Raw genomic sequence first — 18,593 nt, forward strand, 5'->3', positions numbered from 1 at the left:
GGGGCATGATACAATAAGTGTCAGGGGGGTTTAAATATTATCTATGTGCTGGAACATTACAATATTTCTCTGCAGATGGAGAGCTGAAGTGGCTAAATAGGGATTTGATATTTCTTACCCATTTTACAGTTCACAACTTAGTGGAATTTCCATTTTAAAAACATCCACAGATGGAATCTGAGAGAAAAGGATAAAATTTAACCAACAATAATCTGCAGCTATAATACTTTGCTCTAGTATTTAGATTGGTTATTTGGTTTTGTAAATTGCCCCTAGCTTTTGGGCAAGTGGTAGAATCTGGAGGAGGATGATAAGAATAAAATACAGGATTAATGTAGAATGGAACATATCAAGTGCTGGTCGTCAAGAGTGGACTTGACAGGATGAAGAGACTGTATCATGTAGAATGATTTTCTAACTCCATTATCAACCATGTACAAATATACTATATGGAAACTGCAATCAGTCATTGCTTTTAGATTATATTTCATTCAGAACAAAACCTACTTACAAAAATGGCACAACTGGTTATTTGGCATAATGTTATTTTGCTACATCTGTCACAAATGTTTCCTTTGTAAAAAAGTAAAACCACCTCAAAAGAAAGTCCAAACTATGACTTCCAAGAAAGTTAAGAGGATGCCTTTCATCAAAGCGCTTAAAAGTTTCAGTTCCAGAAAGGAGCACATATAGCCAAAAGCCTAAGAGCTGAAAGATAAGGCTTGTTGCTATGTAATACATTAATGTATCAATACTTTAAAATCTACACATTACTACTTCCAGATACAAATTTTAAAAATCTTCCCTTCCCCACTTAATGTACAGAAACTGATAAGTCTATGAAAATGAATTAAGTTACTGCTCAAAATAGAACAATAAAGTCTCCATGAAACAGATTGCATTATGGTACAAAATAAATCACATCACATAGGAAAGAAACATCATAAGATTTATTCACTCACCCAATTCATTGAGACTTTGTGCAGCTTTAGTAATCTCCCTGCTGCCTCCCTGCAGTTGGCCTTGCAGTCGTTTACTCAAGTACAAAATACGGATTATTCTTCGAAGCAAATCACAAGCTGCCTGTGAAATTTAAAAATATTAATTTACTTGGAAGCAAGAGTTATTAACCATGCTGATTTTGTTTTAACTACGCTAGAAGGATTTAATATTTAAATACTAAAATAATCTCACGTTAGTAATTTTAGTTTAACAAATAATAAACACTTAATTTTAAATATGTTAGTCATGCTTAATTCCAAAAAGCAATACGCAAAACTGAAGAACATTTAAGGGAAAATATTTAAAAGAGCAGTGTTAGTCCGCCACAACACTTTATTATAAAATTCATGTAGGAAAACAATTTTTTAAGATCATTACTGTCTCCACATCAGTAATTAACACTTTTTAAAAACTTACCATGTCCATTTAAGAGTGTAAACATATGAAAATGCTAAAGATACAACTTAAATTCATTGCATTGACAGTGAAGATAATACAAGGCATGTTCTAGTTGACAACTAAAACAGGCATACCTCAAGCTTAACCCACTGTTCTACTCTCTCTACACTCATATCTGAGTGGCAAGGCATCACTCAAATGCTATCTATATATTTGCTGATGACAGCACCATAGTTGCTGGCAGAATCACAGATAGCGAGGAAAGCATATAGGAACGAGACAGAGATCAGCAAATTGAGTGATGTAACAATGACCACCTTACACTCACACATTTGTGCCATGGGGAACATTCTGACTGGTTGCATCACTGCCTGGTATGAAGGCTCCAAAGCACAGGTTCACAAGGGGCTGCAGTTGACTTGGCCAGCTCTGTCAGACCCACACTCAATGTTTTTGGAATCTGTCATCAAATTTCTGAACTACCCATGAAGACATGAACACTATCTCACTATTCCTTGTTTGCATGATTTATCTATTTTAATGTATTTTTTTAAATTTAGTAATTTTAATGTATTGCACTGGACTATATGCCAAAATAACAAATTTCATGATATATGCCAGTGATAATCAACCTGATGCTCAGAACTTGCTTTCCATGGTTACAGCAAGTCAGATTGCTCTACTTTGCAATTACTATTGATCCAATTTCTATGCATCTATCACTATGCAACAAGCACAAGGTGATATCTTTGAAGTTGTATATTAACTTTCACTGAACTCAGAAATAGAACAATCTGCCTTTCAATGTTGTTATTTATGTTGATCTCTTTTTTTTTCATATTTCTCCTCACATTCTCATCAACTCTTTTAGAGATTCTGCCATTCACCTACATGCTGGAAGTAACTTACAGTGGCCAATTAAGCTATCAATCCACATACCTATGGGACCTGAGAGGAAAATCGAACTGTCCAGAGGAAACCCAATCGATCACAGGGAGAATGTACAAACCCTACTCAAACAGGATTAAACCTGGGTCTCTGATGCTGAGGCCTAAACCTGCTCACAATACTCCCAATGGGGTCTTATTAAGCCATAGCACATCATCTTCATGATTTTATATTCAAATCCTCTCAAAATGTATGCTAACACTTCATTTGCCTTCCTTACTACTGACTTAACCTGCAAGTAATTTTTTAGGAAATCCTCCACTTTTACACCTTTTAAAAGTTTACACCCTTGTCTAGAAGGCAGGAACAGAGCTTGTTCTGCTGAGCATGGTGAGCATGCTATGTTGGCACTGGAACATGTGGCAAAACTTGCAGCTGCCCCCAGCACATCCTATGTGTGTTGGCTGTTAATGCAAACCACGCATTTCACTGTATGTTTTGATGCACGTGTGATAAATACATCTAAATCTAAATCTGAAGGAGAGTAGATGTTACATCAATGAAGACAAATAAAGAAGATAATCCTGAAATATTTATGGTAACAGAAATACAAATTCAAATACAAGGAGAGCAGACTGGAAATGGAGATTCAATTTAAAGTGGAAAATGACTCATTAATCCAAAATCAACAGAATGAAAGAGAATATCACAAAAAGTCAGTAGGGGGCAGCATACTACAAGGATTAGTATGCCTGAAGCGGGCAATAACTTTCAAGATTACTTAATGCCATTTCCTATACACAAGAGTAAAGGGAAAGAAATTAATTGTTACTCTAGATCCAATGCTGCACAAAAGATAAAGAACACAATAATAATTCTAAAAATGAAATAAATATAAATAATTAAGATCGCTTCTATATGTAGATTGAATGTATGTCCATAAGTGATGCTAGGCTGTACCTAAGTTGACGGACAGAAAATAATAATGTAGTGGTCAAGTTATTGGATGGAGGTATTGATCAGTCTTACTGCTTGGGGAAAGTAACTGTTTTTGTGTCTGGTGGTCCTGGCGTTGATGCTACATAGCCTCCTCCCTGATAAGGTGTAGGACAAACAGTCCATGAGCAGGGTGTGTGGGATCCTTTATGATGTTAATGGCCCTTTACTGGCACCTTTCTGTGTATATGCTCTTGATGGCAGATAGGCTGGTGCCAGTAATGCACTGGGCAGTTTTGACTACCTGTTTCAGAGCCTTCCTGTCCATCACAAAGCAATTTCCATACCAAGCAATGATGCAGCTTGTCAGCATGTAACTCTGCATCTGTGAATTGACATGAGTATGGACGTGCAATGTCCAACTCTTTTCCGCCTCCTCAGAAAGTAGAGGCGTTGATGAGCTTCTGTGACTGTGTAGGATGTGCTTTGGGATGATGAGAGCTGGTGTGCAATGTGTACTCCCAGGAGTTCAAAACTATTTGCAGTTTCTACTGCTGTGCAAACATTGTAAAGGAGGGTGTGAGTGGTACGAGTTCTCCTGAAGTTGATAGCCATCTCCATTGTCTTGTTAGCACTAAGGAAGAGGTTATTTGCCTGGCACCAGGCGTTGAGCTCATCCACCTCCTCTCTGAAGGCCATTTAAAAAAATGGCTTTGTGTTCCTATGTGATCCAAATAAATTTATTCACCAATTAATTGACCATAATGAAAGAATGCATGAAAAAAAATTGCTGATTAATTGCAAACACCACAACCTTGCAAGGTACTTCAATAAATTGAAAGTGACTTCTGAATATAATTGCAAGTATTGCAGTGTTTCTGTTCACTGGTAATGTTTGAGTCCTAGTGGACACATCTGAATTTGCACATTTTAGCAATTTTTCAATTTCAAGCAGAATCACAACTGACTAAATAGTTACAAATAAAAATTCATCAGTAAAATAAATGCCAATCACTACATCACACCAAAGGACATATCAGCCTACAGAAAATGTGTGGGTTATATTAATATTCCTAAAACTGAAGACAACTATAAATAAAATGAGCTTGTGCTTCTGCAAGAAAAACAATTATTTAACATAAAACAACCACTCTTTGCAAGTTCCTTTTGAGCTGTAAGATTTTGGTAACTCGATTCATTTCAGAAGTTAATTTTTTTGAGTTTTCATGAGACGTACACATTATAAGCAAAAGCAACCAATGGAGGAAAGAAACCATGAGAAAATAATTAACTGTTTCCATATTGATTAAATTGGCTTTAAAATATCTGTCTATTGCTTGCACCTGTTCCTGGTTAAACCAACAGCTTAAATTCTTTAAGATAATTAGAAATTAGAAATACCCGCATCCAATATACGCCTCCGAAATACAAGTCATCATTGATGGCAAGATCTAAACAATAATATTTTCTGTGGGTATGTGGGTTGATCCACATTGCGTGAGGAATAATCTCTATTGAAATCGTGTTATCTTTGGCAGGTTTCCTACTTTCAAGGTCAGAACAGTAGAAATTGCATGATATATTTTGAACATTTTGTTTTGAAAATAACCCTTCCAAAAGGCTAGAAAGAAACATTACCTATAAGGATCCTCAATATACAAAAAAATCATTTCTCTCAGGAGAGGCAAATTAAAGTTGCTTTTGAAGAAAGAGGGAAAATTTAGTGAGTGAGCAGACATCAAAGCAGAGCTTGATGGAAGATTTTTTTCAGAGAAAGGACTGAGTGTTATGATGATACACCCAGGGAAAACAATGTCTATTTTTGGGCATTAAAAGTGGACACCAGTGGGAAGAGTAGCATTGGCTGGAGTTTCGGGAGGAACTCAGAAGACATGGGATCAGTTCATCCTGAAGCAGCAGCATTCTATAGGATATATGAGGTGATCGTGGCTGACAAGGGAAGTCAAAGACAGCAGAAAAGGAAATGAGAGGGCATACAATATAGCAAAAATTGTGCAAAGCTAGAGGACAGGGAAGCTTTTAAAAACCAACAGAAAGCAATTAAAAAAGCAATGAGAGGTAAGATCAAATATGAAAGTAAACAAGCCAACAATATAAATGATAATAACAAAAGTTTTCTTCAGATATGTAAGGAGCAAAAGACAAGCAAGAGTGGACATAGGACCATTGTGAAATAACGCTATAATGGAGAACAAAGAAATGGCGGATGAACTTAATGAGTATTTTGCTTCAGTCTTCAGCCAGAAATTTGATAATGTCAAGGGGCACAAGTGAGTGTAGTCCTTATTACTTAGGAGAAGTGCTTGGGAAGCTAAAAGGCCTGAAAATAGGTAAGTCACTTGGATCTAACAGACTACACCCTAAGGTATGAAAGAGATAGCTGAAGAAATTGGGGAAATACTAGTATTAATATTTCAAGAATCACTAGATTCTGGACTGGTTCTGGAGGACTGGAAATTTTGAAATGTCACTCCACTCTTTTAGTAGGGAGGCACAGTAAATTATAGACCAGTTAGCCTGACTTCAGTGGTTGGCAAGTTGAGATTCCATTATTAAGGATGAGGTTTCAGGGTACATAGATGCACATGATAAAATAGGTCAAAGCCAGATTGGTTTCATTAAAAAAAATATTTGCCTGACAAATCAATTGAAATTCTTTGAGGAAATATGGGTACGATAGACAAAGGAGAGGGAGTAGATGTTGTTTACTTGGATTTTCAGAAAGCCTTTGATAAAGTGCAGCATGAGGATGCTAAACAAGAGCCCACAGTATTACAGGCAGGATACTAGAAGATTAGCTGCCTGGCAAAAGGCAAAGAATGGGAATAAAGGAGTTCTTTTCTGGTTGGCTGCTGATGACTACTGGTGTTCTGCGGAGTCGGCGCTGGGTCTGGTACTTTACACATTGTATGTTAATAGTCTGGATGACAGAATTATGAACAAAAGAAAATCTGCAGACGCTGGAAATCCAAGTAACACACATAAAATTCTGGAGGAACTCAGCAGGCCAAACAGCATTTATGGAAAAGAATATAGTTGATGTTTCGGGCCAAGACCCTTCATAAGGACTGAAGAAAAAAGGAGTCAGAGTTAGTAGGCGGGAGAGGGGAAGAAGAAGCACAAAGTGATAGGAGAAACCGGGAGGAGGAGGGATGAAGTAAAGAGCTGGGAAGTTGATTGGTGAAAGAGATAGAGGGCCGGAGAAAGAGATATTTAATAGGAGAGGACAGAAGGCCATGGAAAGAAAAGGGGAGAGAAGCACCAGAGAGAGGTGATGGGCAGGTCAGGAGATAAGATGCAACAGCTTGCATTCCAAATTGTACTGCCTTGGCTTGTTCCAAGACAGCCATGACACAATATCCATAGCTGACCCCGACCAATATAGATGACCTCACTCGATGGGCCAAATGGCCTAATTCCGCTCCTGTCTCTAATGTCCCATAGTAGGGGGACCACTGAGTAAAATATTATGTTTTATTTTAGAGATACAGCACAGTAACAGGCCCTTCTGGACCAACAAGCCCATGCCACCCAATTATACCCATGTGACCAAATAACCTGTTAACCCAAATGTCATTGTAAGGTGGGAGGATACCAGAGTGCCAGGAGAAACACACACAGTCATGGTGAAGAACATATTGACTCCTTACAAACAGCAGCAGACTTGCACATGGGTCACTGGCACTGTATTACGCTACAGTAACAACTGTGCTATCGTGCCATCCCCAACCCCACCCCCCCTTCACCTCTTCAGGATAACAAAGCGTATTATATACATGTTACGTCTGAAGTATCACAAATAATTCTGTCTGCTTTAATAACCGAGAAAGGACTATTAGCCAGAGCACCGGAACTCCTTGCTTTCTTCAAATGGAATTTTTTGCTTTCACCTGAACACACAATAGATAGAACCACTGTTGAACATTTCATTCAAAATAGAGAGCGTCTTCATCTAATCCAACAATACTAGGCATTTGAAAAGTCCTCAGTAGTACAATGCAATGTCAGTTATCTCGCATACTTTTAGACGGTCAATTAATGAGAGAGAGCTTCCACTCAGAAAACATAGCACAGCTGTACAAATGCTGAAGATGCATTGGTGAAACAACCTTCTGAAAGCAACTATAATAATGAAGTACAGCACGATAGGGATGTTTGATCAGCTGAATTAGACGAAAGCAATATGAACACTTAAACAGTAACAAGTTGTAATCATTCCTCCAGACGGGCATAAGAGGGACATCTGTCAATAGGACAATAAAGTAGTGTTTGATTCAAACCCCATATGCAATACTGATTCTACATATTATCCCACTCTTGCTCCCAACATGAAAAAAAACTTTCCTACAGTATTGTTCCCAGTTTGAAGAAAATCAACACTGAACAATGCTGCAGGAGTTCAGGGCAGGGTGGCAACCCAATTTTCTTCGCATGCTTCATCACTGACTTTCCACTCCACCGTAACAACTCAGATGCATTACAATTTGGCAGATACAAAAGCAGTCATACTCGCAATAAATCAGATCCGGAAAAAAACGGGTTAAGTTGCTGAGTAGCAGTCTCAAACAAAGTAGAAAACTTTATCATTGAATGGCAATAATTTTCTTCCGGAAACATCCATCACTCCGTTGGCATCAAATCAATGTAATACTTGAATCACTGGAAATTACAAACTAATCCATTCAAAACCCTGACAGCATTCCACTGCTGAAAATGCAATATCAATTTCTAAAACTTAGAATCTGAATGGCTAGAATTTTCCCTCCTCTTCAAGCAACTTCTGACAACCTCTCTGGTGTTTTACACAAATAAACTGAAACAAGGTAATTTCTCTGTTGAGGCTCTTTAAGATGCCTTTTCATGCATTGTCACAAATATTGTTTCAACCTGGCTGCACAGAGCTAACAGAAAATAGCTCAGCCATCTGTTTTCCAGTACACGTCACTTATGTACAATGAATTCGGGGGGGGGGGGGGGGGTGGGAAGAATCAACTTCATATCTACCATTCATCGACATCAGCCAGCAGCTGCGTATGAACAGCAGCTCTGCTGCATAACCCTGTTCAATATTTAGGTTCAGATTTATCACATGTACATTAAAAATATAATGAAATGCATGGTTTTTGGTTAGGAGTGGGTGTGTATTCTTTATCGTGCATTGCATTGGAATGCTGCCACAAAGTTAACAGATTTCATGACATATGTCAGTGATATTAAACCTGATACAGTACTGATGTAAAAATTAGTGGTGGTAAAAATGGCCAAATTTCCTTTTTGAAAATTTAATTGGAAATGTTTGTTTACTATTCTAATAGCATGCACCAATCTGTCATTGTGTGTGTGTGTGTGTATTTCTCCCAAAATTCTATTACCTTGATTACTATAATGTGCAAAACTGGCCAATCTCCATCAAGCATCTTATAAAATGACAGTCAACAAGGGAAAAAAAACCCAAGCCCTGGGGTATCTCATTCAATACTTATTTCCTACCCTTCACCCAAGCTTGTTATCCATTTGCCATGACTTACATAGTTTTTGAGTAAAACTAATAAAACTCAAAGTTAGTTCATTGAATGACTGAGAAAATCTAAAATTTCATAGAGCTTATGATCAAAGGTAGCTAATCATCTCTTATGTAGATTAGTATTTTAGCAGTATACCTGCAACCTGGTCAACTGTGCAGTCCGAGCAACAATCTTGTTGTAAGGATCAACAATTTTTCCTCTGATCCTGTTCAAAAGAAACAAAAATGGCAAGCAACCAAATGAGTGAATGAATTGTTGAAGTAAAGTTCTGTGCAAAACAGTAGTATTACAAGGCTTTTGTTTCAAATTCTACTGTGACAATATGGAAACTAATATACAACAATGGGCACAGAGTTCCAGATTAATGAGAATGAGCATTTATAAGCCAGCTGACTTTAATGGCCAGCTAAACGGATTCAATACAAGCAACTGTCTTTTATCAAAACCATCAATTGCTTAAAAAAACACTGCAGAAATTTCCATAATCTGCCAAAATATGACTTCAGTGCATGATAAGATGTGGTCATAAGTTGCAGAAACAAAGTAAAATTCCTTAAGTATTTATTCCAATTCTTACATACCCCAGCCAAGCAAAAAAATTATCAGATGTAAACTTAGTTGTAATTGCAACTAGTTTAAGTGTTTTGACTTCTACCTCTTTTTGAGCAAAGTGCTTCGCATCTTCTGTACTCAAAAGTTCTCATCCTAGTTTTCTCAAACTATTTGCTTCCCATCTACCCCACAATTTATTTTCAAAATCCCAAGATGTGTGCAAGATCATACCAAAAGACAGAAGATTTATTCAGTTTGTCTACACACCACCTACCCAAAGAATCATATTCCTAAAAGAGAGTAAATGGTTGACTAGCAAAGTCCAAGAACACTTTCCCCAAAGTAATTCAAAAATTCCTAATCTATAACCAGTATTTTGATTTGTAAAATTGCACCAGCCCATGATATATTTTAAAGAAAGCAAAATCAATGTACCTTTTCATATCATTTTAGTTTTTCACTGATTCTATTGTATTTCTTTGTTCTGCCGTAATATCCCACAAGAAAATGAATGTCAGGGTTGTATATGATGACATTTACGCATTTTGATAATAAATTTACTTTGAACTTTGATTTATTTAACTTCCATTACTTCTAGGAACCAGTCACTTCAACTTGTGATGTACTTAATCACAATATTGTTAATCGTATTTCATGTACCTAACTTTGCTCACCTCAAGTACATGATTGGATGTTAAATTATGTAAAATGTCCATACATATTTTGTGATAGACCAAAATAGGCCAAACCTCAATTTTTTATATAAAAATAAATGATGTGTGATACAACATAAATCATGTTAGGTAACAGAAACAGCAATAGGCAAATTATTTCCGAAACTATAATTTCACATATATAGTTCATTAATATATTATTATGCTTCCACTGTACCTGTCAACAGTGCACTGAAGAGCAGAAATCCGAGTCTGCATCATCTGAAGAACTCCTAAGTATTAGAGTCAAAATATTAAAAAAGATATAAACCTATAAAACATTTACACAGGAATAGGCAGCCAAGCAAAATGTTGTCAATTTAAATCTTAAAATATTCTACTGGCATTCTAGAATTTAATATTTCCGTAATTATCTAAAAAACTGTGCTTCCTAAGTTCACTCATAAATGACCTAGCTTTAAACTACAGTGTGGTTTGCCACAATGGATGAAATAGTTTCTTTATCTCTGGTCCATCAAAACCCTGTAATTTTAAAATAATCTAATTTTATCTTTTAACCTCATAAATTTAAAAGAAATAGAAATTAATTTTACATTATCTTTAAGAACGTAACTCTTTAGAACATGGCGTCATTGTAGTAAATCTGAATTGTATCTAACTGGTGACTGGTGCCCAAAATTGAAAGGTAATCCAAATGTTTTGTAACCAAAGTTTAATTTGCAAATGTTTTTACAGCCTTGAGATGAAGACACATTCCGATCAACCATTATGATAGTGCATACACTTTTAACCTTCATCACATAAATGCTATCAATTAGCACCTAAACAACTTCAAATCTCTCATCATTAATAAATATTCTGATTTGTCCTTGTTCATGCAAATAGCCTTCAATCACCATTGACTTAGTTGCAGGAAGCTCGAAACAAGTTCAGGAGTCAAATGTACAAATCATAAATCAATGAAAAGGCCAATTTGGTCCATCATGCCCATTCTGCCTGCAGCATCTAATTTGATAACACTCTATTCCTTCCCATATTATTTAACAAGTTTATCTTTCCAAGAAACTAAAAGTAATCTCCAAATCAAACAGTTTATGAACTCTCAGAATAAAGTACTGTACATCCTAAGTGACCAAGTAGTATTATTAACAATATAGTATTGTCACGCCCAAATCAGAAATTTACTCAACATCTTTCTATGCTGTATGCTTGACAAGAGTATAACAAGTTCTACTCCATTCTACTGAACTTGTCAAGAATTCCAAGTGTTTTATGAAACCGAAAAAAGTTAAGAATTGTAAAAAACCATTAAAAAATAGTCAACCATGGAGTGGTTTTTAAATTTACCATATTTTATTTTGCTTTTATTTCAGCCATGATTTAATGGCAAAACACACTCAATGGGCCAAATGGCCTAATTCTGCTCCTGTGTCTAATGGTCTTTATGTTTAACTTTAAGCTGCAAGTGACAGAAGATCACATCCTGTGATATAAAAGACAGATGCTCAATTCAGTAATTATGGCATTTCTACGATATCTTTAAATGTCAAAGGTTTTTGGAAAAATACATAACAATTTTAATCTGTGGGCATTCACAAGCAAAAACAAGGACTTCAAGCTTAAAAAGAAACTTAAAATCATTGCCTTTTAATTAATTTTAGAAGCAATCCAAAAATATTTCTTAATAAAAAACATTATGGATTTAAACTAAAAAAAACACAAAATAGATCTTGCTAAGGGAAGCTTCTCAGTAGATCTATCTAAAAGGAATTCAGAGTTCAACCTTCTGTCACTTTCTTAAGTAATTCCAAAAACACTTTTACTGTCATTAAATTAACTACAGCTTATGAGTAACAACAGAACCCATTTTCAGCTCTGTTACCTCAGTTCAACATAAACATAGAAATATCTGGAAATTAGGAACTCCATTTCAATGTGCATCAAGTGACCTTCATTTGCAGTTTTCATTGCATGAAAAATAAACTGGACAAACCAAATATTCCAAGATTCATAACTTCATAAACAATTGTGCCAAACTTTGGAGTTCTACCAACAGGAGTTAATTATCCATTTAGTTAATTTTCCATTTGTTGGGTTCCTTCCTCAATCCCATTTTGGAAAGCTGGCCACATTGTTCTAAAATCTACTGGCAGCTTGCACTGTGCAAGCTAACTACTGCAAGGCTGGATTGCTTGAATGAGATGACCCAAACCAGTTAGTGGTTAGGATTAATGCACTGAAGACCCGGTTTGGGCACCTCTCTCTATACAATACATATGTGAAAAGACTTGTATTTATACAGTATGCATCATACAGTGGGTGTACTGTCAATTCTAATAGGCGGCATTCCTCAATTTGATTGTTTCATGTACTAACATAATATTTAGCTACAGTATATGATGTCAAATCACAAAAATATATACAGTACACATTACTAAATTTACCTCAAAGCAGGCAAGTCCTGTGGAGTTGATATTTTGATTCATAGTGGACCCCACTCACTAGCCAACAACCCAATTCCCACACTCCCTCCTCACCACCACCTCATAACAGCAGAGCTCCACACAAATCTCTCCTTTTTATTGTTGGCCCTTGCCTTACAAGGTTGTCTTAAACAGGATCTACAACAGCAAAGGAAGCCCTCTATCGCTGTAATAAAGCTGCACAATCAATCCCTGTCACCATGAATTCTTTTTGCCACACCACATGCAATGATCTGCATATTATCTTAAGTAATAAAAAGACATGGTTCTTGAAGCTTGTGAATAGTCTGAATTAGCTTCAATGGACAATTTGTCGACATTTATAATACAAAATGATGGAATTGCCAGATATCATGTTGAGGTGTGGGGCAGGACAGAATGGTCGATCTGGTTTGCATAGCTCTCATTGCAATGCAAATCTTTTGTTTTGAAAACACACCTACCTTCTAGTGACTCTATGCCAGTGGCCTGAGCCAGCAAGTTTTCATGTCTTGCAACAACCTGCAAAAACACAATCCCATTAAATATGTTACTCAATTAACATGGTATTTAATCCTAAGGTGTATTGTATATTACATTAAACTTAAATTAGCAAGCTAATTTAAACTTAGAGCAAAAAAAACTGGCTCATTAATCAATAAATTTGGTCCAACATGAAAGATTTTTCAAATAATTTTTTTCAAAAGCAATCTTCTTTCTATCTAACCATTCCATGTACCTATATCTTTCACATTGGCACTTGTCATAGGAAATTAAAAGTAAGTCACTCTCAAGCACCAATATTTCTCTTGTTTCATTGATATAGAAATATACCAAAATATTTTGAAATATTTTTCCACCTTTTTAAAAAAATTTCACTTATGTACATGGAAAAAAAAAGATCCACCCTCATGTTTTCTCTCCACCTCAGCAGCTCCTCCATTCTATCAGAATTCACTCATAGCTTAGTGCATTCTTTTGTGCAACTATCCTTGTCTTAGACACATTCCCATCCAAAATATTAACTGTGCTGCAAACCAATCCCCCACCACCCTTACCCAACCAATAATAATCTAATAAAAAGCTCCAAAAAAGATGTTCCCTTTATTAACCTCAACAGGATTTATGGAACAATTGTGCTTCACAATACTAAAAGTCACCATTCAAGCCACTGTGGCTGCAGCACCTCGCCAGGTAACTAGGAAGAAATATTAGACTAGACTTTGAGGTCAGCAGAAAGATACCACACCTCAGACTACAATAAACCTCACCCATGAAAATGCTAAAAGAACTGTTGGCAGCCAGCTTTTTGACTTTCAAAACTCACTAAAACCATTCCAACTATTAACAAATAAATGATCTCAAACTGATGATTAACAAGTCTATTAAAAAGGTTAAAAGTATGCAAAAACTATTTTTAAACATTGTAAAATTAACTAATACTTATTTTGGTCCCTGGCAACTATTCCTCTGCAGCCAAACAAATGAGGTGTTCCCACGGTAGAGCTAACCTGGTACAGGTTGCTTGACAGGTTCCCACAGGAAATTACTGGGAAAATGCCATGACTGCACAATCCATGGAGAGTACAGAACACAGAACATAGACTAGTATACCACAGTCCCTTCAGCCCACAATGCTACGCCAAACTGAACAAATTAGTAATCAAATGCCCAACTAAACTAATCCCTGCTCAACTGAAAATTGGTTTGTTATCACTGACTTACAGGAGGTTATAAAACTTGTTTTTTGGCGGAATTACAGAGCAAAATATTTTCAAAAATTACTCTAAATTACAATAAGAAATAAAATAAACAAATAGCCCAAAAGAGGAACATTAAGGTAGTGCTCATGGGCCATTCAGAAATACAATGGCAAAGGGGAAGGTGCTGTTCCTAAATCTTCAGGTTCCTCATCAGAGGAGGTCGTGCCCAAATTGTGAGAGCCCTTAATGATGGATACCACTTTAATGATGGAACAACATGCACAAAATTCTGGAGGAACTCAGCAGGCCAGGCAGCATCCAGGAAAAGAGTACTGTCAATGTTTTGGGCCAAACCCCTTCGCCAGTCCTGCCCAAGGGTTTCAACCTAAAATGTTGACTGTACTCATTTCCTAGATGCTGCCTGGCCTGCTGAATTCCTCCAGCACTCTGTGTGTGTGTTACTCAGATTTCCAGCATCTGCAGATTTTCTCCTGTTTATGACTTTAATGATGGAGTTGGTTGAGTCTACAAACCCTTGCAGCCTCTTTCGATCTTGTGCATTGAAGCCTCCAGAACAAGCAGTAATGCAGCAGCCAGAACACACTCCATGTACATCTGTGTAAGTTTACTGGTCGAGGACCAGTCTGAGCATTGGTCAGACCATATTCTCCTAAAGCTATGAATATGCTTTCTTCATGATTGTATCAAAATGTTGAGCCCAGGATAGATCCTCTGAATGAGGTTTCGGGGTACTTGGAGGCACATGATAAAATAGGCCAAAGTCAGCATGGTTTCCTTAAGGGGAAATCTTGCCTGACAAATCCGGTAGAATTCTTTGAGGAAATATCAGGCAGGTTAGACAAAGGAGAATTGGTGGATGTTGTTTATTTGGATTTTCAGATGGCATTGTACAAAGTACTAGATGGAATACAGTGTAGAGAAGTGTATGGTCATACACTTTGGTAGAAGGAATAAAGGCATGGACTATTTTCTAAACAGGGAGCAAATTCAGATGATAGAGGTGCAAAGAGATGGGAGTCCTTATGCAGGATTTCCTAAAGGTTAACTTGCAGGCTGTGTCTGTGGTAAGCAAGGTAAATGCAATGTAATCATTCACTTCAAAAGGACTAGAATATAAAAGCAAAGAGGAGTATATATAATGCTTAGACTTAATAAAAGCATTGGTCAGACCACACTTGGAATATGATGAGCAGTTTTGGGCCCCTTATCTAAGAAAAGTCATGCTGGCATTGGAGACGATTCAAAGGAGGTTCACAAGAAATATCCTGGAAATAGAACAGTTAACATATGAGGAACATTTGATGGTTCTGGGCCTGTACTGGCTGGAGTTTAAAAAAAGAGGGGTGGATCACATTGAAACCTATCAAATATTAAAAAGCCTAGAGTGGACATGGAGAGGATGATTCCTATAGTGAGAGAGTCTAGGACCAGAGGGCTCAGAATAGAGGGATGTCATTTTAGAACAGAGATGAGGAGGAATATCTTTAGCCAGAGGGTGGTGAATCTGTGGAATTCATTGCCATGGACAGCTGTGGAGGCCAAGTCATTGGCCATATTTAAAGAAGAGGTTGGTAGGTTCTTGATTAGTAGTGTGTCAAAGGTTACGGGGAGAATGGGGTTGAGCAGGATAACAAAATCAGCCATGATGGAATAGCAAAGCAGACTTGATTGGTCAGATTCTACTCCAACGATCTGCTTTATGGTCTCTGAGCTGTTGATGCCCAGGAACTAAAAGTTATGAACTCTTTCTTTTGCTGAACTCTCAACGAGGAATGGTGTATGTTCTCCCCTTCCTGAAATCCAAATCAATGTCTTAGTCTTACTGATGTTGAGTGCAAGGTTGTTGCTGCAATAGCACTCAACCAGCCAATCTATCTCACTCTGTATTCTACCTCATTGCCATCTGAGATACTGCCAACAATAGTGGTGTCACCGGCCATCTGAGTTGTGCTTACTCCCAGTCATGGGTGTAGACAGAACAGAGCTGTGGGTCAAACATGGATCCTTGAAGTTCACCTGTGTTATTTTATCTACCAGTGCAGAGATGTTATTCCCAGTCAGTGCTGACTGTGGTCTCCTGCTGGGGAAGTCAAGGATCTAATTGCAGGAGAAGATACAGAAACACAGCTTCTGAATTATTTCTGGGTTTTGCATGATTTTAAATCTATTCAATATACGTATACTGTAATTGATTTACTTATTTATGATTTTTTTTCTTCTATATTCTGTATTGCATTGAACTGCTGCTGCTAAGTTAACACATTTCACGACACATGCTGGTGATAATAAACCTGATTCTGAATACTGAGCTGTAATCAATAAACAGCCACCTGACATTGTCTGTGTGTTGACCAAGGCCAAGTGAAGAGCATGTCTCCATATCCATTTCCTTCATATTCATGTGCCTATCCTAAGAGCCTTGAATGCCCCTCGTACATTTGTTTCTACAGCTACCATCGTGTAAAAAACTTGCCTACACATCTCCTTCAAGCTTACTTGTCTCACTTTAAATGTCTGCCTTTAGGTATTAGACATTTCAACCCTGGAAAAGAAATACCCACTTCTACTCCGTCTATGTCTCTCAATCTTACAAACTTCTATTAGATTTCCCCTCAGACTCCACCATTCAAACAATCAAGTTCATCATTCTTCTCTTTGTAGCACATGTTCTCTTAATCCAGGCAACTTTCTGGTGATTTTGCATCCTCTCCAAAGCCTCAACATCCTTCCTATAATGGGAAGATCAGCAGTGAATACAGTACTCCAGGTATGGCCTACCTAGTTTTGTTAAGTTGCAATAGAACTTTCTGACTTGAACTTAATTCCTCAACTAATAAAGCCAATATGTCTTATGCCTTATTTACCACACTATCAACCTATGTAGCCACTTTGAGGAAGAATTGCTGATGCTGGTAAGAATCAATTGCTGTTGAACAGCTACCAGCAATTTCAGAAAGTCTGCATTCATAGTAATCATTGAAATGCCAATAATTGGCAATGCAACCAATGACCTTTCTCCACAAATAAAAAATCAATTTCATTAAGAATTCCACAGTAGGAGGATCAAGATAAAGATGCAGAAAAATTATTGTAGCAACTCTACTTCTCATCTTGATTGTGCTTTCTTTTGGATTAGAAGGGAATAGATATCCCTTTTTAATCTAGAAGATTTAAACCACAGTCAACCCAGGAAGACTGCTTTGCTGCATTATTCTCCCAAATGTACAGTCGGCCCTCCTTATCCGCGAGTTCTGCATGTGCGAATTCAACCAACCGCAAATCGAGAAAACCCGGAAGTGCTCTTCCAGCACTTGTTCGAGCATGTGCAGACTTTTTTTCTTGTTATTATTCCCTAAGCAATGCAGTATAACAACTATTTTACATAGCATTTACATTGTATTAGGTATTATAAGTAATCTAGAGATGATTTAAAGTATACAGGAGAATGTGCGTAGGTTATCATGGATCAGGATCGAAAAAAATCGCAAGTTCTCTTACTAAGTAAGTCGGAACAGGTACATCTGGTATTATTTAGCGTCAGTTAGTCAAACATTTGTCTTAGTATATAGTATATATTTTACCTTTCTATGTATATAAGACACTTAAGAACGTATGTTTCAGCACCGGGCTCGGGAACAGAAGTTCCCGAGTTCAATCCAGTGACAGATCGATCCCGAGTGTGCTCTCCACCGTGCTGGGTTGATGTGGAGGATCAAAAGCCCAAAACCCCAAAACCCAATAATTAAACCACTGCGTTGCTTAGTAATAATTGTAGCTTTCATCGGGGCAAGGCCTTTCTCACTTTATCCTTTAAAATTGTTCCAATCATTGACCGACTGTAGCCTAACACTTTTCCAATGACTGGTGGCGTTTCTCTCTTTCCAATCGCTTTATTATTTCCACCTTATTTTCAATCCTGATCATGATTATTTTCGTGAACAGACAACACTGCAGATTCAGAGCTCCGCCGCCACCAGGTCCTAACGTCCACCGCACTGAAACAGGTTGAATAAGGGACTTGAGCATCCGCGATTTTTGGTATCTGCGAGGGGTCCTGAAACCAATCCCTTGTGGATAAGGAAGGCCGAACTGTAAATTTAATATCAATATACGTCTATGTCACCATATACAACCAAGATTCATTTTCTTGTGGGCATGCAGTGTACAAAAAATAAACCATTATAGAATTAGGTTCTGGCCCTAATCCTGGAACTGGACCTGGTCCTGGACTTATTTCCACTTGGCATGATTAACTTATTATTATTTAATTATTTATGGTTTTATATTGCTATATTTCTACACTATTCTTGGTTGATGCAGCTGTAACAAAACCCATTTTCCCTCGGGATCAGTAAAGTATGTCTGTCTGTCTGACTAATGAAAGACCACGCTCAGCAGGGCGAACAAACA

General features: G+C 37.2%; 1 protein-coding gene across 1 annotated transcript in view; it reads right to left on the minus strand.

Moving 5' to 3' along the window:
- cog5 (component of oligomeric golgi complex 5) overlaps positions 1-18,593 on the minus strand; it is a 126,463-nt gene that overhangs the window by 97,048 nt on the left and 10,822 nt on the right. The window contains exons 3-6 of the mRNA XM_073066321.1: positions 12,924-12,981; positions 10,215-10,269; positions 8,907-8,976; positions 963-1,083 (exon numbers count right to left, since the gene is read on the minus strand). Coding sequence (XP_072922422.1) covers positions 963-1,083; positions 8,907-8,976; positions 10,215-10,269; positions 12,924-12,981 — 304 coding nt within the window. The remainder of the gene's footprint in view (positions 1-962; positions 1,084-8,906; positions 8,977-10,214; positions 10,270-12,923; positions 12,982-18,593) is intronic.

This window comes from Hemitrygon akajei, chromosome 14 (genome assembly GCF_048418815.1).
Source record: "Hemitrygon akajei chromosome 14, sHemAka1.3, whole genome shotgun sequence".
Classification (NCBI taxonomy): domain Eukaryota; kingdom Metazoa; phylum Chordata; class Chondrichthyes; order Myliobatiformes; family Dasyatidae; genus Hemitrygon; species Hemitrygon akajei.